Source organism: Eubalaena glacialis, chromosome 10, assembly GCF_028564815.1.
Source record: "Eubalaena glacialis isolate mEubGla1 chromosome 10, mEubGla1.1.hap2.+ XY, whole genome shotgun sequence".
NCBI lineage: Eukaryota > Metazoa > Chordata > Mammalia > Artiodactyla > Balaenidae > Eubalaena > Eubalaena glacialis.
In genome coordinates, this window is record NC_083725.1 from 9,885,070 (window position 1) to 9,910,244 (window position 25,175).

Below are 25,175 nucleotides of genomic sequence, written 5' to 3' on the forward strand. Positions count from 1 at the left end.
ATCAGAAACCTATCTCAGGTACGCCCTCTAGCGTGCCTACAGGGTGCGTGCGACACAGCACCCGGGCACCGTTCCCTAGAGGTGCCCAGACCCGCACTTCCATTGGGGCATCAGATGAGCGGTGGGAGGGGACAGCAGCCGCATCTGCTACTCAGAGCCAAATCCCAAGGCCACCTCACCAATCCCAAGGCCAACATCTGCTGCAGGATGAGAGGCAGTCTCTGCTCTCAAGGCTGTCCAGCCCACACCGACCCCACCCATTCCTTATACAGCAGGCAGAGGGAAAAGAGAAGCAAACAGAGGGTGAAAGTGTGGAGATGGCAGAGATGGGTTAAGAGAGCACTGCAGTGTGGGGAGGAGGCAGAGGAAGAAGACAGAGAGGATAAGGGAGGGGGCGGCTGAAAAGAGACAGGATAAAGAGAAAGGAAAACCCAGGCAAAGCTAAGAGAAAGACAGACACACGGGTCAGCCCAGACAAAGCTACAGGTCACCGCCCCGCCGACCAGGCTTCCAGGCACACAGAGCTGAGGAGTGTGCCCAGGAGGGCCCGGCCTTCCTCCCCTCCCCTGAGGTCCTCATTCTCGCACCGTTTCCCTCCACTCTGGCACAGCCCCGGGACGCTCCGGAGTGGTGGGCTGAGGGAGAGGAGGGGAGAGAAAAGTGAACCAAAGGCAGAACTTGCCAAGCGAAGCCACTTACGCACAGTGCGGCCGGCAGCATTTCCATCCTACCTTTGCTGTCACCATATCAGCTGGCTCCATGGTCTCGGCTTGGCCTAAGGAGCAGCGGTACCATCCAGAGAGAAAAGGCAGAGTCACAAAGGTCCACCCGGAAAGAACCAACCACCCCTCTGGAAGACTGGGGAAAATGAGAGACCTATTTCTAAGCTTTGGCCCCAGGACCTCCTCTGCTGTGGGGGAGAGCAAAGGGCCTCGGGGTCCCCAGCGAGTCAGGGGCCTGCCTGTGTTCCCACAGATGCCCACATCAGGCTGAGTCAGGGGGCGTCTCCCCTTCCCTGGTACTTCTTCCCAGGAGGCAAGTGCGGGTCTCGCCAGGGCTCCCCCTGCTGGGGGAGAGCGCACAGAGGTGGAGGCCCTGCCCTCCCATCACCGGGCCAACTGGTACCCACGGGTCAGAGAGAGGGGAGCTTGTGGAAAGGGGCCGGCTGGCGGGTGCTGAGCAAGTGCTGGGGGGAGCAGGAGGGGAGGAGGCTAGGGGTCGGTGCAGAGGCGGGTGTGAGAACCTCAAGAAGAAGGTACAGGCACTCAGATGGAAGCAGAAGGTGCTGTGCAAGGAGGTGCCGGAGCCACAAAGCCAGAGCCCGCCAGGCAAGGCCGAGAACGCAGAGGGAGAGGAATGTGCCCGGTGAAGCCACTCACCTTCCAATAACATTCAGACTGACTGAGGCCTACACAGGAGCCAGAGCGGGCGGTTCACACCCCCCCACTCCACTCCCAGAGACTCACAGCCTCTGTCTAAAGGTACATGAGAGCAGCCGGCAGCCCGGCTGGATCTGCAGAGGCCCCTGGCTCTCTCGGAGCAGCCTGATTGGAGGAGCAGGATGACTTCATCCGGCCCCATTCATCACTCTAGGTTTCCTGCCCAGCAGGGACAGGCCGCTCTGTTGCAGTGACTGCCGCTTCCTCTGTGGCCCATTCTACTCGGGCAGCCTGCGAGAGGCTGTGGCGGTCGGGGGCGGCCAGGGACAGGGGTCAGAGCACGTCGGGCCCTAGGAGAAGGCGGGAACAGCCTGCTCACATTTCTAGGCAAGTGCAGAACCTCTACTTAAAGCACAGCGCACACATCCATTCCTCCGTGCGTCTGCCAGTACCAGCACCAGCAAGAATGCGAAAGAGCAACTCCCCTCCTTGAGACCAGCAAGGAAACAAGGTTGTGTGCTCTGGTGGACCACCAGTCTTCCTGTCAAAGAGTTCAATCAGACACATTCGAATCTTTAGATATTTCTCCCAATCACTGAGAACAACCTATGGACAGGCAGGTCGATATCCTCGGGCATCCCTGAGTACCTCCTTCCATCAGTTCTCCCTGTCAGCTCTCCTAACGTGCTAACCTGGGCTTGCTGTTAAGGACATGCATTCCTTCAAGCCCATGATTTCAGACCCACAAAAAGTTGCAGGTGGATGAGACCTTAAAGCTTCGGCTCCTTTTTACAGAGAAGGAAACCAAGGCCCAGCAAAAAGCAAAAGGGTCAAAGAAAGGTCTCCCAGCACTTGTTCCCCAATTCCACATAGATTTTCCCTCAGAGATGGTGAGCTCCTGAGAGAAATGATGCCCTCATTTCCCCCCTACCTTCTGATCCCCACCCGCCTCCAATCCAGCTCCCAGAGCACAGAAAACCCAGCAAAGCAAGGGTTAAAGGGAGAGATTAAAATATAAGGGAATAAAAAAAGACGGCAGTGACCGTGAGGTCTCATCCACTACCGCCTGCACTGGCCCTCATTCTTCCTATTACCTGCTTCTGTTCAAGCCTGACTTCACACCGAATCCATGCAGTCAGGTAACCAGCACACCAAGGAAAGAGTTTTCCAAAAGAATGACGACATCAACAATTCTACCAGTTTATTTTGCCAGTGTCCTAGGGTCTGGCAGGAACAATAATAGTAGCAACTCCTATTGGTACAGGGCTCCATAATTTACATGTTTTCAAATCCATTACCTCATTTGATACTCACAGGCATCCACTGAGGTAAGTATTGTTTCCCCCATTTCACAGATAATGAAACTTATATTCAGAGACTTGAAGGGACTTGCCCAAAGGTCACACAGACAGCACAGCAGAGCTGGGACTCAAACCCATGTTCACTGACTCCAAATCCCCTTCAACTAAATGTCATACTATCAAATTTCCCACCCCTCAATCCACCCCCAGCTCCGGCTCCCCATGACTGTAGACTAAAAGAACATAAAACCTCAATGAATTTACAATTTCCCTCTGGCATTCCCTTTTTGTGGAAGATGGCAAATTAGAAAATACACTATCAAACACTAGGAAAAAAAAATCTTAGGCCTGCCTAGAGGTTACTGTATACATTTAGCAAATCTCCCGTGTCCGATGGAAACTGCTTTTAAAAAGAATCACCAAAGATTCATTCATGATCGCTTTATTTAAGCAGAAAAGTGGACCAAGACACCTGACCAAATTGGTCAACCATCAAGATTGAAATTAAGGAGGAAAAAATGATGTGTATCCTGGTTCCTGGAGGTACATTATTTTCCAGCCATCATAAACACCGAATGTATCACTTCCCCCTTCCCTTTCCCATCTTAACTCTATCAGCCAAGGGCCGCCAAGTTCCATAAACCTAGATGAAAAAGGACGAGGATGAGAGTAACAGAAAATCATTTAGGCCCATGGATCGTTTTTCATTAACTCACTGCCTAGTTTCTGTAAGCCCTAGACTGTGGTCACAGATACAGTCAACCTGAAGTGGGTAAGAGGCTTTGCTAGTACCGCAGTGGCGATATTCCACCACACGCCCACAAAAATAACAAAGGTGTAGGGCCGTGCCAGACCCGCACGTGTCAGCTCTGCTCAGAGGCCTGGAATGTGCCTTCTGGCTATCGCTGTGGCCTTCTGTCCTCTCTGTTCCTGGGCTGACAGTCAAATGTACAAACAGATGGAGAGCAGGAGGCTAGTACCCACGAACGGGGACGTTCTGCTTCATCAGATTCACACAGAGATCGGACCCACGTTAACGGGACTCCGCCCGGTCTCCCAAAGGACCAAACACATTCACCTCCTCAGTTCTTAAAGGCATCCAGCTGTCACACAGCCCTGATGGTGAACGCGGAGGACGGCATTTAGAAGACCTGCTCCGTCAGAAGCATCCAAGTCTCTTTCACAAAGCAATGCATACGTCCTGAACTCAAAGCAGCACAGAGAGTGCTATTAGCTATAGAACAGACAGCCTAGAAGATGGGGCGGGGCGGGAGGTGGGGGACAGTGCTAAGCTTTAATGAGAAGGAAGAGGAGGACTATGTCCCGGAGTCCAAAGATAACTCCAGGAAGAAAGACGGGAAAGAGAAGGACACTGAAGGAGAAAAGGAAAGAGAAGCTAATGCAGGGTATCTAAGAAGCCATCGAATCTGCACCTCTGCTACTTCCCAGCAAGAAACTGATCTAGATGATTCCTCACAGGATAAATCACTCCTCTATTCCATGCATTTGCCTTCTGAACTAGAGACCAGAAGCTCTCTCTTCTACAACTGCTATAATCTTCCATTTTGCCTAACATTTAGTGAAAAGACAGACAGACAGGCAGGCAGGCAGGCAGGCAGAGAAAGGGGGGGGCGGGGCGGGGAGAGCCCCTTTATAACATCATCATACCATTTTCTCTCCAGGGCAATTATTCGAACTAATTACTTTACCCTACGTATTACATTCTAACTCCTTAATCACTATACTTAGGTATAAAGTTAAGAAAGTGGGGGGAAAAAAAAAACCCCAAGATCCTTGAAAAGAGGCTAGAGTGACTATGGGCTGGGGCCAGTCAAGCTGTGGTGGGGAGTCCGGGCACCCAGTTCCCGGAGGACAGCTCAGAGGCTGACGCTGCACCTTTAGGAAGCCCTTCCTCTGGCAGCTGTGGGTGGGAAGCGCTGCCAGGAAAGCAGGCAAGGCTGTTTCGAAGCCTGGTCGGATCAGCCTTGCCTGCTGCACTGTGGCGTGTGCGGCTCTCTGAGTGAGGGGCAGTGGGATGGCCTCACCTGCACTGCTTATAAAATGTGCAGCCCGGTCACCCTGCCGTCCTGAGACCACAAACACAGTCCGGGTGCCTTTTTGCCAAAAAAGGTGAAATCCCTTCTCTCTAGAGTCTGACTGATGCCTGTAAACCGAAAAGACAGTGATGAAGCAGGGAGAGTCTCCCAGCACAACAGACCTTGAGAGGTCACTTGATGTCTTCTCTCCCCGAACACAGAAAACGGCAGTTTCTTTTGAGAGAAGAGACAGACAAAGAAAGAGGGAGGCAGGGTGAAAGTGAACAGGGGCAGAGTGTGTGAGTTCCCACGATCCTGACCGTGTGACTGTGCGTGTCTGAGGGGTTGGAAGGTGCCGTCTCCTCTGTTGTGCTTGTTGACCTTCAACTCTTTAGAGGCAGTCGATCCTGATGGACAGCCTGCCTCTCAAGTCATCCTGCTTAGGTCTGAATTCTGACTCAACTACGCCTGTGTAACCTTGGGCATGTTACTTGGCCTCTCTGTGCCCCCATTTCCTCATCTGTAAGACAGGGGATGCTATTCCTCAACTCATTGGCGTCTATGAGGATTAAATGTGATAACATACAGAAAGGGCTTAGAATTGTGTCTGGCACACAGTAAATACTACTTAAACATTGAGCTTTTTTTTTTTTTTAAATTCAGTGGTTCACCTCCTGTCTTCCCTCAGCCATGTGACCTCTCCCCCCAGAACATGAAATTTTAAGACCCCGTTGATGACGGTAGAGGTAGACTGGACAGAAAACAAACCCACCTGCTTTTTTCAGGTGAATAAAGGCGTTAGAACAGCGGGGTGAGAGCGTCATTATAACAAGGCAAAGGCAGAAAAGGAATCAGGGAAAGACCAAGGGGAGACACTTCCAGGTAATGCTGAAGGGTAGTGGACACTGTGGGGGCATGTAGGGGAGTTTTGGGGGAAAAAGCCATCAAAGAACAATGAAAGAGTCCAAATGAAAATAAGAAGGGAAAGAAAGATGCACAAAGAAAATCAGGAAACCGATCAAGTTGGAAGTGGGAGGAGAAAGGAGACCAGGCAATTACAAACTCAAAGTGGAAATTTCCATGACAGCGTTTGACCGAAGCATCTGAGAGGAATTGTGGCTGGAGAGAAACAGCCAAGCACAAGGGAAACTAGGGAGATGGCAGCTAACCCTGCAAGGTTCAAGTCTGACTTGGTCTCACACAGCTAAACTGCTCTCTGGTGATATCAGGTGGGGGAGGGCTGGGGTGCAAGAGCTTCTGACGAGTCAGGGCAAGGAGAGAAGGAGATTCAGGTTCTAGGTGGAAAGGAAACAGCCAGGGGCCAGTCACCTCCAGGAATGCACCCTCTGCTGGCCGGAAGGGACAGTGTCAGGCTGCCCGCCTCCCCCCATTGGCGCCCCTAGGGAAGCCCACAGCTCAGGCCAGACTCGGAGGTCTCTGCCTCGGTTCACACTGTAGTTCCTCAGGGGATACCCACCTCCCTCAGCCGCTAGCGCTTCCTGGGACCTCACAAGCAACAGGAATATCAGTGATAGCGCCTGGACATCAGCCTCTAGAACTGGACAGGGCAGTGCTGTATAGTGCTTAAAACCTAGAGTCAGATTACCTGGGTTCCAATTCCAGCCCATCATTTAGCAGCTCTGTGCTCTTATGCAAGTTACGACACCTCTCTAAGCCTCAGTTTTCTTGTCTATAAAATGGAGGCAATAGTTATACTACTGGATAGGAAAATGGGGAAATTTAAACAAGAGCACAGTGACTGACACATAATAGGCACAGTCAACAAATGTTAACTAAAATAATGTCGCCTTTATGGTTGCTATCTTAAGGGTACTCAGGGGGCTGGGAACAATGGGAACTCTCTGAGTTCCCCCAAACCTCCGAGCCATCTGCACTTGGCGCCAATGCAAAGCTGGCACTGGTCTGGTTACACAACTCCTGCCCTCCCCCCGCCCCAGTCACACCACCTCCAGCCAGCAGCTGGTCCCTGAACTAGACTTCCACATGACAGATTTGTGCAAGTGCTTCAAAAATGGAAAGGCTCATAAATGCCTAAGGTGGATAATCCTCCCACGCCCTGCCCTGGAGGTTTACTCCCATGCCTGTACCAATTTTCACAAAAGACCTACAGCCGGGGCGGCAGAGGATGTCAGAGACTTTTGCATCGGGGTCAGGGTGAGAACAGATGAGAAGCCACAGGATTAACTGAGCAGGGGGTCAGCAGGGAGGGGAGCGCGGAGAAAGCCAGTCACACTGCCTGACCTTTTTACGGTACATGGTAAACGGGAGCCACACACGTTTCCATTGTACAACCAAAGACTCTACTGCAGACGGAGGCGGGCGCTGGTGGAAGAGCCGGTGCGGGAGAGGTGGGGACCGTCTGAATGCCACTGGGACATCAGTGGATGCTGGACTCGGGACCGCTAGTGACTACTGTTGAAACTGAGCGGAAAAACAAGATAAGGTGACAGACAGAGGTCACAGACCCTTGGGCAGTCCAGTGAGCGGCAGCAGCCTTGGGGGTCGGGGCTGGGAGCTGTAGGGGCGCTGCTGAGGAGTGTTTCACTCCCCCGTTGTTCTTCTCTGCAGCTGCCAGACCAGGCGCGTGGGAGAGATAAGGGGGAAGCTGAGCGGAAGTCTCCAAGTGTCCTCCTCTGCGTCCCAGGTTTCTCCCAGAGGACTGGGAACGAACTTGAAAGATGCAGATACAGATCTGCACCAATTCCTGGGCCAGGGGCTGGGGAGGAGATGCGAGCCAGCAGCACACGAGGGCAAACGTGGAGGGGAATGCTTCCAGAGCCTACCACCCTCTCCAGACTGTCCTCAGCTTGTCTTCTGAAGGTCACTGGCTCCAATGTATCCTTGGAGCTGCCACTGCAGCGCTTACATCCAGAAAACAAACAGACCATGAAGCTATGGAAGCTCGTGGGGTGGGAAAGAAAAGAATGACCAAGGAACATGCTACTTAAATGTCCAAGGAAGAACTCATGGGTCCCAGAGGAATCTGAGCAGAGGGTCTAAGAACATACAAACCCGTTTGCACAGCAACGCCAACCAGCAATTCTTCCTTTGCACTGGCAGTTCCCTTCACCCCGCCAGTGTCCTCTCTTCCTATGAGGTGGGAGCTGTCCTGCCAGGCAGACACCCCTGCCCTCCACAACTGAAGAAGTGGAGTCCAGGCCACTCCCTTAGCCTTCTCTGCCTGCTGACTCACGGCCGATCTCATTACTGAGGGATCAGATGACCACTCCCTCCTCTCCTGGCAAAGCCACCACCAGCAGGGGGTGCTGGCGAGCCCAGAGGGAAGGGGAATTTTTGCAGGTCCTGCAGATGCCTACAGGGGCTTCACCTGGTACCTGCAGAGAGGTTAAGAGTAACAATGGCTCTGTTCTGCAGTTTAGGCATAACAGTGAAACCGAAAGCAAGTTTCAGAAAGAGATACTGTCAAACAAAGAGGTGCACTGGAGCTTTTGTACATATAAAATCCTAAGGCACTTCTCAAAATGAACAAGGCATAGGAAACATACTCAAAAAAGATTAAAAAAGAAAAAACCTATTTGGCCTTCAGGCACATTTAACTGCATCATTCAGAATCACTGGGGTCTATCCTCTCCCTGTTTGTTTCCTGTTCTGTCTGGTTTTGAAGCTTTTCGAGAGACAATCTTCATTAATAGACTGGCTCATACACCTCCACATCTGGAGCTTCAATTCTAGCAAGCTGGTAAAGATAGACCCATCAGATATAAGGAAAAGCAGAAGGTCCCGCACTGGATCCCCACATGTATCCTTTCTCAACAGGAAGTCCTAAAGCACTGCAAATAAAAACTGGAGCTCTGGAGTCAAATCTCAGCTCTGCCACATTACAAGGAAAGGCAATGGACTTTGCCTTATCTAGAAAATGGGTAGAGCAGTAACTTCCCTTCCTGGGTCGCTAATATGATAAAATAAGAACAGCACATGAAAAGCACAGCATCGAGCACAGAATAAGCTCTCAAAATAGAAGCTATTCTTAGTAATAACAAATAATACCTCAGAACTGATATTGTGCCCACAAACTAAGTACAAAGACATTCTGTGTTGTCTTGCGTTTGCTCTTCTCATTTGTAGATTTGCAGTAGTTTCTTATAATTATAGATTTCTTTACTGAAAAAGACCCCAATTAATTTCCTTAGTCAATTTCCCATTATGGAAGTTATTCATAGAGAGGCAGAAAACCACTTGACATAGATAGTGAAGAAGAAATTCATCAATTAGGAAGGAGTAGAGAGTGTTTGGCCCCTTAAGTTCCTTCTTAAGGGCTCCTTCTGTAGATCTCTGTTCTGTACCCTTATTTACAAGGACAACTGATGTAAACTCTCAGCCAGAAGCGAATCCACCCGTTGTTTAAGATCCCAGGAAAAGGAAACATGGATAATAGTTGTTTCACTTCCAGAGGGAAAGGAGTTGAGCAGGTGAAATTGTCCACTTTGTGGAGCCCAAAGCAAGTCTAAGGCATGGAGCCAAACTAATAAACTAAGAGTTTCTAAAGTCCAACCCCAAATTCTACTTACTAACTCACCCACCACGCTCACACAAAGAATGACCAAGGGAACTTCTGTGTTTATGTATGGGCAGGCGGGGGATACTCAGACTGCCTCCACTCCCTCAGCCCCTTCCCTGCAGCCCGGAGGAGGAGGATTGTTTTGAACCAGGGTTGCAATGGGTTTCTCTGCATCTCAGTGGAAGAGTTGCCCCTTCGGATTAAGGAGGACTGGCAAAGAGAGGGAGGGAGCCCAGACAGTTAACTGCTTGTGGCTCCCCTGCTTGAGGACAAGAAGAAAAGAGGCACTGAGCAACCTGAAAAGTGATGACAGATAAGATGAAATGATTAACTACACAGTCCAACCCACCCACCTTTCTCCTTACTGCACAAATTCTTGGGCTGTGCAGAAGCTAAGGGAAAAACAGAAGCCATGCACTGACACCAGCAGCCCAGGCTGGGTAAAAAGGCACCGAGGGTCTGCCAGAGGTTCCCTAAAACTGATGTCACAAGCCAGGACTGGGACAGCTAGGCTCTCCCTGGCCCAGGCCTATTAAATTGGGCGCTTGATACCAGCTAGAAGGTTTCAGGCTACAAAGTGTGTTTCTCAAACACCACCGACATGGAAATCACTTGGGGTATGTGTTATCTGTGCAAATTCCTAGAGGCTCAGAATCAGAGAGAGGGGCCCAGAAATGTGCATGCTGAACTAGTTCTGCAAGTGATTCTGACACCTGTTAAAAGGTTGAGGACCACTGCCTTAGAACCTTGGTCTCCCAAGCTGGCTGCTCATTATCAAGGGGGTATGAACACTTACTCATGCAGTGCAGGAAGAAAATATTAGAACTTTTATTTATACTTCTTTTTAGCTCATCCTTTAAAAATGTCTACTTAATTATATAATATACAAAATACTTCATACAGTAGTGCACGCATACAACTTATGTAAATACATTTACACATGACATTGGTGGTACCGCTCAAAAAATGTTTACTGATGGGGATTTGCAACCAAGCTGGAGTATCAACTTCTGGTACAGCGATTGCTTCAAAGCAAGGAGTGGCCTCTGTAAATACCTGCTCTGAGCTTACATTATTCCTCAGTGACCAGTTAAGAAGAGAACCCAGGGTTTTGGGCCTCCGACTGCATCTCAGTCCTGGTGTAAGACGGAGGAAAGAATGCAGTGCAGAGCAGAGCAAGCCTGCAGGCGGAGTCTGGGCCTGAGCCCCGAGCTGTCACCCACTCACATTCCTTCTTCACCCTGGCTGGTAGGAGGATACTATTTCTCCCAGTAGGAAGTGGAGACGCTGGGGAATGAAATTTACCGTCCATCCTGCCAGTTGCCCCAATCTAAATCCCAACTATGGCATCCGCAGAGAGAGAGTGGTTTGCTGAGCTATAATTAATAACCCCGCTTTCTCAGGCAGAAAGGGAGAAATGCTGGAGGAGGAGAAACGCAGAGCAGGTGATGGTTACACCTGCAGACAGTTCTGCTGACAGCAACAGGAGCAGCCGGAGCGAAGCTACAAACTGAGAACTCGGGCAGGAGGGGAAGGCAGAAGCGCCCTGCCCCCCAAAGTCAGAGCTTGGCCCAGACCTAAAATAAGTTCTCCTCTACTATCCAAACGCCTATGTGCTGTCTGCCACAAGACCGCACCATCCTCTAAGCACACGTGTATGTGAATCGGACAAAGGGGCACACAGATCAAACCATTTCCAGGACCATGAAACTGTCACAACGGTTAATAGATGCATTAGGGCTACAGCGGCCCTTCTTCTGGGCCATAGTCACAGAATCCCATGATCATAGGACATTAGAGCTAGCAAAGCCTTAGACACATATTCATGGAACAGATATTTACTGAGCACCTACCATGTGTCAGGCTCCGTGCTGAGTGCTGGGTACACACTAGCAAATAAAACAAAGGCGGTCCCTGCTCTCATGGAGTTTAGGATGAGCGGGGGAGACAGACAACAACCAAGTCAACAAATAAATACAATTATGACACCATTCGTGCTAAGACGGAAAGGAAGCTGGGGGGGCAGTGAGGACCGGAGTTGATGTGACTGGCCTTCCCGGGCGACTGAGGAGTCATCAAACGTCACCTCTCCTGGACTCACTCGAACCAAATCTCCAACTACGGTTCTCTGAGAACTTACCTTCCACTCACCTCCCAGGCGTGGCCCGAGCCAACAGTTTGCCGACAGTAACTCTAACAGAAGCTACCATTTACTGTGCGTCAGACACAGTGCCAAGTGTTTTTCCCCTTTTTTCTCATTTTGATCCCCCCAACCTCCACAAAGTAGGTACAATTATCTCCATTTTCAAAGAAGGAAGCAGGCTTGGAGAGGATAAAATGCTGTGAAAGCACCACAGCCCACAGCCAGTAAGCGGTAGAGCCAGGATTTAACCTGAGGTCATTCCTTCACCTTCAAAGCAGGGTCCTGAGCCCCACGTGACCACTGCACAGAGATTCCTGTCCCTGACGCCAGCACTGCAGGATCAGAGCCTCTCCGGTGCTGCCATACCCTGCTGGGGGCCGGCTGCAGGGCCACAGCGCGGGGTAGTCGGAGCCGAGGAGCCACCTCCTAAGGGTGCGGACTGGGCTTTTGTTCCCCACCCTCACCCTCCGCCTGAGAGCGCCCTGGGGAGAGAACCCTCGTCAACGAAGGCTGCACGCTCGTGGGCGGCTGCGCCTGGGCGTGTGTGCGTGTGAGAGAATCGCGATCGTCACCGACCACCTCGAGCCCCTACCTACCTTCGCGATCCACTGAGCCTCTCACTGCCTTTCTTCCTCCTCTCCTCACCCCAGCTGTCCCATCTGTCCTTTTCCTCACTGCTGCTTCTCTTCAAAACAAAACAAAACTGCCCATAAGTTTACGTGCACCTCTCTCTCCAATGCCTGCCAGCCCCTGAATTTAACTCTGATCCTAGAGGTTGCAACCTCCTTCTCCTCCAGAAAACCCCCTCCCCTCTGCCTGTCACAAAGGCCAAGGCACAGCGTGTCTGGCAAGGAAACACTGCCCCACGATTCTGCCAGGTTCAGGGCCCACATTAGGGAAAAGAGCCCCACACCTGGTTTATGCCTAGATCTCCCTGGCAGCTGCTCAAGCAAAGTCCCAAATGAGTGGATATGAGATGTGAACACACAAAGGCAACACCCCCAAAGGTCCCTATCCATAGGTCCCTATCACTGGAAGGGAATTAACACCCACAAAGACACCAGAGAACCCTAAATCAGGCAGAACACACCATTCTCTTCAGCACCTTTCTCTTGGGACCTCCAAGTTCTTTACCAACTGAAGTAATTTACCATCAGAGAGGAAAATAGTGCCCCCTGGTATGAAGAACCCAGAGAGCCAAGGAAGCTCCTTGGAGACGACTCGGCGAGGCCCAGTCAAGCATGCCATCCACTGAGGAGCACGCAGCCTCATTCACTGCCCCCCGCCTTCCCCTTTACCTTCAGTCTCTGGCAACAAGCACTCTCCCTCTTGGGGGCCGGTCACTAGCAAGAAACTGCAATATCCCCAAACGTGGGAGACACCCCAAAGCACTCCCACCTCCGTGAACAGCCCCGGGTCACCCCAAACCAGCCAAGGGCCAAGTCCTCGTGCCCTGATCTCCAGGGCCCCCTGCCACCTACTTGGCTCGTAGAAAGGACAGCTTCTTCCTTAGGGAGGAGACGTGGTGATGGCAGGCCTGCTTCACAGCTGTGCTGCAAGAGACCGTCGGGGAGCGCAGGTTGTGGACCATGCTGGGCTCACGGGGGGGGCCTGCCACATGGCCGCAGGGACCTGAGGGGCCAGAGGCTCACTCTGGGGCTGCTGGCCGGGCAGCTCCTTCAGCTGTCGACCTGGCCCCTGCACCTGAGCTCTCCCTGCCCTAGTGTTCACACAGAACACAGGCGGGTGGAGGGCCCGGCCTCAGGCTCCGTGCTCCGGGGATGCCCCCTGCCTGTGACCCGGGCTCCGCACAGAGCCCTCCCCCATCCTCCCGCATCTGGCCACGGGCTCTGGGCACTCAGTCTCCTCTCCTCCTTTGTCCTCAGACAGGGAGGATGGAGCTGTACCTGCATGTGATGTCAGCTGCTGGAAGGAGGGGAGGGCCACGGGCACTGCTCCCAGAGGGTTTGCTACTCCTGGCTCCTTCCTCCTGGTGAGGCAGCTGACCCGAGCCGTCACCTCAGTGTCCACGGGGCCACGGGGAATTTGGCGGCCAGGCAGGTAGACGGGGCTAGAGTGCCCTGGAAATATGCGACTTGGGGACAATTTCTGGGACAGAATTGAAAACATCTTTCCTTCTAGTAGGAAGCTATCTATTCCAGTGGCCAGACCTGAGTTGGAAGGAGTGGGTCTGCTTTCTGGCCTTGCTCCAACTCCGGGGGTTCAAATTCCATTGCCTTGGTTTCTGCGTTTGTTCGCTCATAAATTCCACACACATCTGCTGCAGAGCACTTATTCTGTGCCTGATATAAGAGATACAGTTTCTGTTCTCCAGGGTTTCATGGGCTAGTGGGGAGATGGATAAGTAAACCAAAGAGTGCACAGCATGGGGCAAGTGTCCGGCAGAATTAACCACAGCCCGCTACTACACCTAGAAAATAGACGTGATGAAACTTAAACTTGCCTTCCCTACCTTATCTGGGAGAAATGAGGGTGCGTTCCAGTAAGACATGTAAGATGTGAACGTCTTTTGAGCTAGTCAGAGAAGAGGTGATACAAGAAATCCCCAAATTAATGACGCCCCAGCCTCGTACTGTTCCCATTCACCTTCCTTGATCTTTGGAGATGATCCTTTTTCCTATTACACAGAGAAAATAGGTGCTGCTGCGATTAACCTCCTCACTGTCCTACCAGATCACCTGTGAACGCACCTGCACTCACATCCACTATTCTCTCCTATTCAAGGCTAATCCGTTCACCTGTGATCTAGGTCCAGCTTTTCTTGCCTCCTCCAAACCCGTTTCCTTATCTTTCAGCAGAGGCACTCCCCAGCAGGGCAAGATGGAATCCCAGGACCAACTCTGGAGACCTCCCTTCTCTCTTACACCCTTCGTCTGGTGCATCACCACGTTGTGGGCATTTTATCCCCAACATGTATCTGGAATTCATCTACTTTTTTTTTTTTTTTAAGTCCAAGCTACCAATACTCAGTCCTTTGCCTGGACTATTGTAACAGCCTCCCAACTGCCCCAGCTGATCCTCTGCATCCTTTCTCCGAGCTGCAATCTTTACAGAATGCAAATCTGACCCTGTCAGCTCCCTTCTGAAGACTTCCAATGAAAATTAAAAATTAAAAAAAATAAAAAATAAAGACTTCTAGTGACTTCCTAGTGCTCTGAGCATAAAGACTCAAGTCCTGGGCTTCCCTGGTGGCGCAGTGGTTGAGAGTCTACCTGCCAATGCAGGGGACACGGGTTCGAGCCCTGGTCTGGGAGGATCCCATATGCCGCGGAGCAACTGGGCCCGTGAGCCACAACTACTGAGCCTGCGCGTCTGGAGCCTGCGCCCCGCAACAAGAGAGGCCGCGACGGTGAAAGCCTCGCGCACCGCGATGAAGAGTGGCCCCGCTTGCCGCAACTAGAGAAAGCCCTCGCACAGAAATGAAGACCCAACACAGCCAAAAATAAATAAATAAATAAAATGCTGGCTTAACTCCTAGAGAGTTTCATTAAAAAAAAAAAAAGACTCAAGTCCTTATTGTGGCCAATCAAGCTCCTCTCATCTTACCTCATCTCATCTGTCTCGTCTCACTGCTTCCCTCCCATCTCAGGCTCATCCTTCTGGCTTTAGATCAACCACCATGCTCTCATCCCACCCCCACTTCAGTCCAGGCCCTATTTATTTGATACACTCCCTCATGGCACCATGTTCCCATCCTTCAGTACACACATCCGAGTTTGTATTTTCTTTGTTATACACTCAGTTATGTTAACACTGTCTCCTCAACAAGACTGGGAACTTGATGAGTGGAGCACATAGTACATAACTGATAAGTGTTCATTGAGTGAATGAATGAATGATGTCCTCTTTAAAATTATCATCCCTGACCTACCGGTTTCTACTTGAGATTAAAAATGTGCTGTGTCTCCGTATATTAAAATAAACATTCTCCCCAAACACCCCTACGTACCATCTCTATTTCTCTTCTTCCCAAGCAAATGTCTAGAATGAATTCCCCATGTTCAGACTCTCCTTCCTCCCCTCATATATTCTCTTCTAAAACTGCTCTATGGTTATCAACGACCTCCTAATTACCACTGCAGAAGATCCTTTTTAGTTCTTACCTATCTCTACCCTCTTTGTCTCTTCTTCCTTGCTTCTACGATATTTCTGTCCCCTAGTTCTCCTAGCTTCAGTGGGCAATCTTTTGCAAATTCCTCCTTCCCTTATCTTCTGCTTAAACTCTGCTCATTCTAAGACTCTTGGCCTCAACTATATTCTCATTTCCAAACAAGAAGTTTTAGTCCTGTCTCCTGAGCTTCAAACAGGTGTGGCCAACGACACAGTGTATCTCTCCACCTGCACACTCCATGCTCAAACTCCACACATCTAAATGAAACTCACTACCACCCCTGCTCCTCAAATCTTCCCGCTTTACCCAGTATTTTGGTAACAATAGCATTATTATTAATAACAATAATAGCAAGCACATATATAACGCTAGCCATGTGCCAGGCACCATTCCTGTTCTAATCATCACACATATACACATTCAATCTTCTCAACAACCCTATGAGGTAGGACCTATTATTATACCCATTTTATAGATGAGGAGAGTGAGGTACAGAGAAGTCCTCTTTTCTATTCTTCTACCATAATTCAGAAATGTGCCCATCTGGTCTCACCTTAAATGTCACCACATCAGTAAGCCGCCCCTCCCACCCAACTCACAGGAGTCCCAAAAAGCCTTGGTCCACCACCTCACCTTGCCTCATCTTCTCTATAGCACTTATTACTACTTGACGTTTTCTTGTTTATTAACTATCTTCCCTCACTAGAAAGTAAGCACCGTGAAAGGAGAAACAATGGTTATCTTGTTTATAGCTGTAGCCACCAACGCCCAGAAGAGTAGCTAGCGTACAGTATGTGCTCAATAAATCTCTTATTCAATGAGGGAACGAATGGGTGGACAATTGCCACAGTATCCTTCCTTGTTTATCTGCTTCCAGTGTTTTTTACTTGAATCCATCTCTCACACTAGGATGAAAAGGATTTTTCTCACAAGAATATCTGGGAGAGACTTGGGTGCCCCTTCCTCCAAATCCCTCACTCACTTCCCCCATCTATAAATACGGGCCATTCTATCATGGCAGGATGTGACACGATCAGGCACCTGCTTACCTGTACAAAGATGATTTCCAGCCGCTCGCTAGCTACCCCTGCTCCTGGGACATCCTCGGCAGCAGTACTGAAGTATTTGCCGTTCCTGAACATGCCTTGCTTTCTCACGCCTCCATGCTTATGTACATCTTGTTCCCTCGCCTGGGAATGCTGTCCATGTGACGGACTCCTACTCACCTTGCAGCTCTCAGATGACGCACAGCCCTCTCCCCCTCTCCATGGAGTCTTTCTGGATACCACTGCCCTCTCCCTCCCTCCTCCCCAATCCTCGCCCCAAGCAAAGTACCTGCATTACTTGGGCAAATTTCTTAACTCCACTGAGCCTCAGTTTCCTGAACTCTAATATGAGGATAATAACAGCATCTATTTGATAGGGCTGTTGAGAGGTTTTATTTAAAAGTATATGTAAGATTCACCACACAGATTAGGTGCATTAGTAAACAAATTCTTTAGTTCTACTACGACGAAATTCTATTAGACAAAATTCCATCTGTCAATTATTACACTACGTTATACTTGCTTACTTATAGGTATGTCTCACCATAAGACAAGAAGGCTCTTGAGGGCAAATACCATGCCTTAATCTGTTTATCCTCAGGGTCAATATCTGATATTTTGCAGATGATCAATATTCTACACATTCTTTCTGTCTCTGCTTCTTCAAGGACAGAACACAGATCTGCTAAGATAGTGAGAGTAAAAACTCAAGATAGCCAAAACCCATCAGAGTACTAGCAGCCACCATACTAAGCACCTACTAAGTACCAGGCATTCTACACATGTTATCTCATGTACTCTTTACAAGAAAAGACTTTTGCAAATGAGGAAACTAAGGTTCAGTAAAGCTGAGGAAAATGCTTTTAAAAATGTACAGTCAATATGGAAGAAGGCAGACAAAACCAGGTCTGCTGAGACTCTCATTCTTTCCTGCACACCACAGGGCCCAGTGGCAGAGGGCAAGCCTCTTATTCATGCTGCAGCCTGGACTCAGGCAGGCTCCAGCATGTTGAAGACATTTAATAAAGGTTTGTGGCACACATGCCCGCATGCAGGAATGAGTACGTGAATGCATGGAGCCCTGCCTTGGTCCTCAGTTACACTCCAGCCCTCTCCATGTCTCATTTTCCTACCACGAAAAGGCTTCCTGTTCAACTGAGACCACGTTCTGTTGAAACTAACATCCTGTACATAAACGGTCCTTAGTAAAAATAGCTCCTTTTTCTACACTCCTGGCTTTGTATAAAAGGTCCTGCCACTGGGTGAATGTACTAAATAAATAAAGACCTGGGGACCTCAGAAACCTTACCAACAGTTCCAGTTTGGGCTGAACCTGGGAACTAGTGCTTTGTAAGTGTACCCGTGACTTCACCTCGAAGCATGAAAATGGATTAGTGTCCCAAATTCCATTGCACACACATACACACTTTGGGGAAGTTATATCTATTTTGTTTTCAACCAGAAACCTGAGGGAATTATTCCTATCTCTGAGACAATCCCTGCTTCCCAATAAACTGATTCTTTTCCCAAAATTGCCCCTTCTCCCTGATGCACACCTGCCCAGGAAATGGCCGCCTCCTGCACTCACCTACCCAAAGACTTTTTTTCCTTCGGGACAGAAATTGATGTGAAAGAGGAAAAATACAATTCTTAGAAGCCCTTAAGTTTGGATATCTTATTGAGGCATTTCCCTCTTTGCTGTAACGTGGACTCTTCTTCCTTTTTTTGGTCGCACTGGGTCTTTGTTGCCGTGCCCGGGCTTTCTCTAGTTGTGGTGAGCGGGGGCTACTCTTTCTTGCGGTGCACAGGCTTCTCATTGCGGTGGCTTCTCTTGTTGCAGAGCACTGGCTCTAGGCTCACAGGCTTCAGTAGTTGCAGCAGATAGGCTCAGTAGTTGCAGCTCGTGGGGTCTAGGGCGTGCGGGCTTCAGTAGTTGTGGCGCATTGGGCTTAGCTGCTCCACTGAATGTGGGATATTCCCGGACCAGGGCTCGAACCCATGTACCCTGCACTGGCAGGCAGATTCTTAACCACTGAGCCACCAGGGAAGTCCTGTGGACTGTTTTTAGACTACAGTAGAGTAGCTATTTGTCTCTAAATATTATATCCATTCTGAACCTTGTACAAGAAAAAAGAAAAATCAATGTTTTATTTAACCAGTTGAAAGTTATCTCGTACTAAAGGGTTATAATTTTGATCTTTAAAACAGAAGAAATAGGGACTTCCCTGGTGGCACAGTGGTTAAGAATCTGCCTGCCAATGCAGGGGACACAGGTTCGATCCCTGGCCCGGGAAGATCCCACATGCCGCGGAGCAACTAAGCCCGTGTGCCACAACTACTGAGCCTGTGCTCTAGAGCCCGCAAGCCACAACTACCGAGCCCACGTGCCACAACTACTGAGCCTGTGCTCTAGAGCCCGCAAGCCACAACTACCGAGCCCACGTGCCACAACTACCGAAGCCCGCACGCCTAGAGCCCGAGCTCCGCAATGAAAGAAACCACCACAATGAGAAGCCGGCGCGCTGCAACTAGAGAAAGCCCCTGTGCAGCAATGAAGACCCAATGCAGCCAAAAATCAAATAAATACAATAAATACATTTTTTTAAAAAACAAAACCAAAAACAAACCGGAAGAAATCAAACTTTTTTTTTTTTTTTTTTGCCTGCTCTATGAAACGATCCTTCATTCTGTAATTGACCACATGGTTTGGAGAATTAGGAGGAGCCACAGAAAAGGGTCCATATTACCCATTTCATACTTGACCATTTTCAACCCTGCTCTACCTGCTTCCCAGGGGAGGAGCAAAGAGTAAATGAGATGATCTGTTTGTCCAGGAAGGCCTGGCCAGTGTGGGGAATGCCGCTGTAACCAGCAGGGTGTGCTGTCCATCAAATTGGGCCCAGAGCAAAGGGCACAAACCAGATTTCCCCACCCCCGCAGAAAATCTCCCCAGGGTTCAGATTTCAAACTTGCTCTAGGTCAGGATATCACAGAGTAATATCCAAAATGCCCCAGAGAGTCTCTTAATTGGGTGGAAACATGTTAGAGGAAGGATTAGGTGCAGGGTGTAAAGGTTTGTGCTGAGCTGGGGCTGAGTGATTAATTAGCATTCTGAGGACTTGCTCTCTCCAGGAGAACCCACTGGCTGAGAAGCGAAAAAAGAATTCATTCAGAAAGGCCATGGTGAACACACATCAGTCCTGAGCTTCGAGGGGAGGGGTCCACAGGGACCGCCGCAAGAAGCATCCTTCTGAGCCCAGCCCTCTCTGTTTCCCATACTGCCCAAGGTGAGCTAGTGCAAAACTATCCAACATCCACCACGAAGAGTTCAGGGGGCTGTCAGTGGGCCAGGGAGAAGAAAGGACCAGGGAAGACATTTAGAGGATTTTTCTGGGCAGAGGTTTGGAAGGGGACTCTCCATAACATTTTACTTGGTTGGGGGAGTGGGCAGAGAAGGAGCTAGAATATAATTTTTATCAGCATACAATCCCAAATACTGAACAAAAAGGCAGGGCTCTCTCCAGTTAGCAAGCAGCCTTGGGAAAAATGCATTGCAGAGTATGTACAATTTGGCACTTATTCATCTCTCCCAGGAATGCCCTAAGCAGCAGGGATAAAATAGAGGGAACTGAGGAGCTGCCAATCATAGAGCAGACAGACGAGGGGCAGCTGAAGGTATGATGATCAGAAATGGACGGAACGCTTCCAGAGATGTTTGGCGCACAAGCACAGGGAAGGGAGTTCTGCTGGGGAACTCTACGGACCCTTCCAATTTTGAAAGTATGGTTGTCGAAATCCAGACAGCACTGAAAAGAGAGTGAAGGCCACTCTAGAGACTGAGGGCACTGCCATCAGATCATAACTGATGAAAGTATCTTTACAAGAGTGATTAATCTTTGCCCCTTGGAGGCCCCGTGCCTCCGCCTAAATTGATGAGCTGAACTGTTAATTTTGGTTAGTAATAAGCACAAAACTGAGAACTAGGGCAGAACTCATAAAACTTTATAAAGGGAAGGTCCCACCCTCCTGCCCAGGATGAAATCCTTTTCATGACATACCATCTAGCTTTTGCCCGAACACTTGTATGGAGGAGATAGTTCATTACTTTACAAGGCCTGTTCCATTGCAGTACAGCTCTCATCATGGAAAAGTTCTTTCTTATCCTGAGCTGAAATCCTTCTCGCTGTAACTCCTACCCCTCTAGTTCTATTTCTTAGGCTTTCAGATATTTAAAGAGTGCTGCTATAGTCATTCTAAACCTTCTCTTTTCCAGGCTAAACCCCTTTCCTTCAACCATTCCTTATAATGACATAGTTATCGTCTTGATCATTCTTTTCTGAACTCTAATTTATCAATATCCATTTCCAAAGAACGGAGAATAATACATCAGATATGGTCAAACTAGTGCAGACTACAGTGAAACCTTTTTTTTTTTTTTAAATCCATGCTCCATCCTTCCAGTAATGAATTCAGACTTTTAAAGATCATTTGGTACTTGCTTCATGTTACTGGCTCATATTTGGCTGGTTAAAAAGTAACCCTTAAGTTCTTTTCCACATGAAATCCTGTCAAGTTAGGCTCCTTGTGGTAACCCTACACTTAAGAAACTATTCTAATATAAATGTATAAATATATAATAGCACATTTCCTTTTTAAAAATACTCCGTGTTGTTTCCACCTACTGTTCTGTTTGAAATAATACTAAGTCTCGGTTCTATCATCCTTGGTGTTCTCTCTACTCCCTCTCAGCTGAGCAGCCACCGTAAGTTTGATAAATGAGGTAAAAGTACCTTCTGCATTTTCATCCGGTTTGTTGATAAAAATGATAAACAGAGCTAGACCAAAAGCAGAGCCCTGTGGCATGCCTGCTGAGACCCCCTTTCCGTTAAGGTCAGTACGGTCCACCTTCGCTGGGCACAGACGCTTAACTTGCTGCAACAGACCGCTCCCTCTGTCTACCGCTCAGAGGCGCTACCTGCAACAGATGCCACCTGGGGCCCACAGCCTGCGCGTTTAGCCAGTCCCACCTCAGAGCCTCAAACGAGCGTCCCGGAGCCTCCGTATCCTCAGGGCCCCCTGTACACCCCACCTCATTCTCCGTTAACCTCTGACACCTACCATCCACTCCAATCCTGGTGTTCTGCTGTCATCTTGCAAACAGACAGTGATACTGAGCAGGACCCTGTGGGGCTCCTGGGCACAAAAGCCTTTCTGTGCCCCCCACTTCTTGATTACAGGAAATAGGCTTCATTCAGCCTCCATGACCCTCCCTGAGTTCCAGCGGGCAGGTTCAAACAGTTGCTAATCAGGGAAGGGAGGGGATACGGAGGAGACAGGAGAGGAACAGTCAAGAAACAATAGTGCAGCCTTGGGGCAGGGTCCTGGATCCCCCCTCCAGGGATACACACAACAGTATCCTTGAGCTGTTTTGCAGATACAGAAACCCCAACCAGGTGGGAGAAGTTAACAGGTTGATGATGCTGACTCCCACGTGCCCCCACCCAGGTGGAGGACGGAAGGATGATGGTGACCCTCCTCACGTCAATCAACTAACGCTTGAACTCCGTCGACCTCTGTCCCAATTCCATGCTGAATTCTCGGCTCAAGCCCCTTCATGAATACGCATGAATACCCTTAGCTTAAAACTTCCCCAGTTTTGCTGTTGGGGAAACACTGCCTTGGGATAACTCCTTCCTTCTTCCGATCTTTGGCTTGGTTGTATCTTTTGGTTGACACCCACCAAGAGGCGAACCCACCTTTCAGGTACCACTCTGATGCCACACACGCATGCCCGGCCATGCTGATTTCCTCGGACACAAAATACCCTTTCCCCTCCCGCTCCACACCGTACCCAACCTTTTAGAGTGTGCCTCAGGTCCCAAGTCCACTCTGACATCTTCCCAACGGACTTGGTTTCCACACACTGACTTCTCCCCCTGCTGAACACCAAAAGCCTTTAGAATCGGTCCCCTCTCGGGTCGAGGGGAAGTATCCTCTTTCCAATCCGTGTTTGAGCACACAGAGGTCTGGCGGGCCCCTTTTTCTCTGCAGTTTCCCACAGTTCTCGCTCGCCGCAGAAGCACTATCTTCCTCAAACATTTTCCGCACCCCCTGTAATCACTGCTCCCATCCTCTCCCTCCTCATGTGATCTTACCTTTCTTCCCGCACCCGAGGACTCAGGAACCTGCTAGAGCCATCGTCATGGCTGCTCTGCTGGCTGCTGAGAAAAGACAGGATGTGAACCGTTAACGTTCGGCTTCTTTCTCAACCCTGGAGGAGAGCATCTAGACTTCAGCTCAATGGAGAAGCGGGGTTACAACATCTTAAAGGTAGACGTTCCCCGGGTAAGTTTACACAGAGGGTATACTGCCAGACGGTGGAACTGAGACACACATTTGGTGAAAACCCCACCCATCACACCTAAAGCACAAGAGGAAGATCCTGACCTATCACCTTTTTCTTCCCAGGCCACAGTCTCTGTGAGTGAATGCCTCTGGCATTCTCTGTACCTGGGCCTCTAGATCTGTAGGTCAGGATAATAATCCCATTCTTCCACCTCCCCTGAGACACTCAAGGTGCTGGCTTGCAGTCTTGTGGGCAGGAAGGGGAGGGGTGCGGGCGGGAGGGAATTCCAGCAGGAGAAAGACTTGAGACTTGATGGAGTCTGGGGCCACCTGGCCTGCTTCCCCGCCTCCAGGGCAGGCTGAAGAGGGTGAGGGACAAAAGAGGGATTAGAAGGTGGAGTCCCTCCACTCCTTAAAGCCCTGTAGGCACGAAGATTATAGAGCTTCAGCTCACAAGATTTCTTGAAGTGCTTACTTTAAATGACTGTGGAATTCAACAGTCATTCATCTTACTCAAGAGAAAGAAAAGCTGTTCAGACACCTTATGACACTAACTGAACATAAAGCTGGTGAACAAATAATTTTTGTTAATTGCTAATTATTAAGTACTCCAGGTTTCTAATCAAGAGTCGTAAAGCCACAGCCCCGTGGCCAAATCTGGAGCCCCCGTGGGCTAAGAATGGTGTTTGCTTTTTTAAATGGCTGGGAATAAACATTTTTTAAATGATAATAATATTTCATGACATGTGAAAATTATATGAAATTCAAAATTACGTCATAAATAAAGTTTTATTGAAACACAGCCACATCCATTCATTTACATACTAACCAGGGCTGCCTTTTTGCTACAATGGCAGAGCTGTGCAGTTAAGGCAGAACTGAATAAGTGCAGTAGTGAGGCCATTAGACCCACAAAGCCTAAATATTTACTGTATGGCCCCTTACAGAAAAAGTTAGCAAACCCCTGTTTGGCATAGATTCCATTAATAGTAAATTCCTATTACCATAAATGTCACTATAACCCAGGCCCAGTACAACCAAACTTGTTCCCTTGTTCTGGTGGATTGTCCACAGCCATAAAAAGCACTGATCTCTACAGAGTACACTCCTTAGACTAGATCCCCAGAAGATGGCAAACTGTGAACAATCTTGTAGGGTAAGTGCCCGCCCCAGTGACTGTACACTCGCCACCAAAGAAGCACGTGACTTTACAACCATGGTCTCATGTTCTGATTTTTCAGCAAGAAGTAAATGAACTTAGAAGCAATTTACGTCAAATTTTCAAATACACAAACATGCACCTACACACACACACACACACACGCCAGAAATCAGAACAGCACCACACACAAAGCTTCCACTTGCTTGGCAGAACCAAGTGTGCACACAATCCTGTGTTCTTTCTTTTACTCTACACAAAGCACTTTTTTTTTTGCCGCTCATTTCCTGTGGAGAACATGCGGCTACTCATCATTCCCTCTTTGCAAGGTCTCATAGACTTGCCTTTTAAAAACTCCTTATAACAAAATTATACTGCTGTGTTGCTAACCCATGGGATTTCTTACATTGGGACTGACCTGTCATATGTATCAAGTACCCTCTTCTATACAACTTGGAATAGGTGTTAAGACTACAGTAGGCAACCCACAGATGACTGGAACTCAAATTCCACAGCAGACTCAGCTCCAGAGACAAGCATCAAGAGAGGAAGACCAAAATAACAATAATAATAATAATTTAAAAAGAAAAAAAAAGAGAGAGGAATACCAGTCTACACTGTTGGCAGTACCTGTGAGGAGAAGTAGGAGGGAGGGCTGTCTGGAACCCAGTGTTTTACACTATCTAACACCCAAAGGGGCTCAACCAACCCAATGACCACAATCAGCATTACAGCCTCTTCACGGAAGAGATCAAACTGGACTCCATTTAAGCTATCTATAATGGGGCTGTGCTTCCTTCTCACCCTACCCTCACTCTGGCAATCAAAGCTTAAAGTAAAGCTAATAGAGGGGCTCCCAGAACTAAATGAGAAGTACCAGAGTTTCAGAAAAATAATTCTGAGCTGTTTTTAGCAAGTTATCTCACTAGATGGCACTGCTGACTTCCAAACCAGAACCTGAATGAGGCCAACCCACCCAGCTTCTGAAACCAAAACTAGAACCAACTTTTGGCGCCCCCTTCTGGCCTTCCCATTGCTTAGAAAACCGTTCAGAGGGTGGAGATGAAAGTTAACAATGGATCACCTTCAAATGA

At 49.0% G+C, this 25,175-nt stretch overlaps 1 protein-coding gene across 3 annotated transcripts in view; it reads right to left on the bottom strand.

Annotated features, from left to right (window-relative positions):
- The window catches only part of GRAMD1B (GRAM domain containing 1B), a 172,118-nt gene that overhangs the window by 107,695 nt on the left and 39,248 nt on the right, over positions 1 to 25,175 (bottom strand). For all 3 annotated transcript variants that reach the window (XM_061203282.1, XM_061203281.1, XM_061203283.1), the window contains exon 2: positions 22,733 to 22,798. In XM_061203282.1, the coding sequence (XP_061059265.1) occupies positions 22,733 to 22,798 (66 nt within the window). The remainder of the gene's footprint in view (positions 1 to 22,732; positions 22,799 to 25,175) is intronic.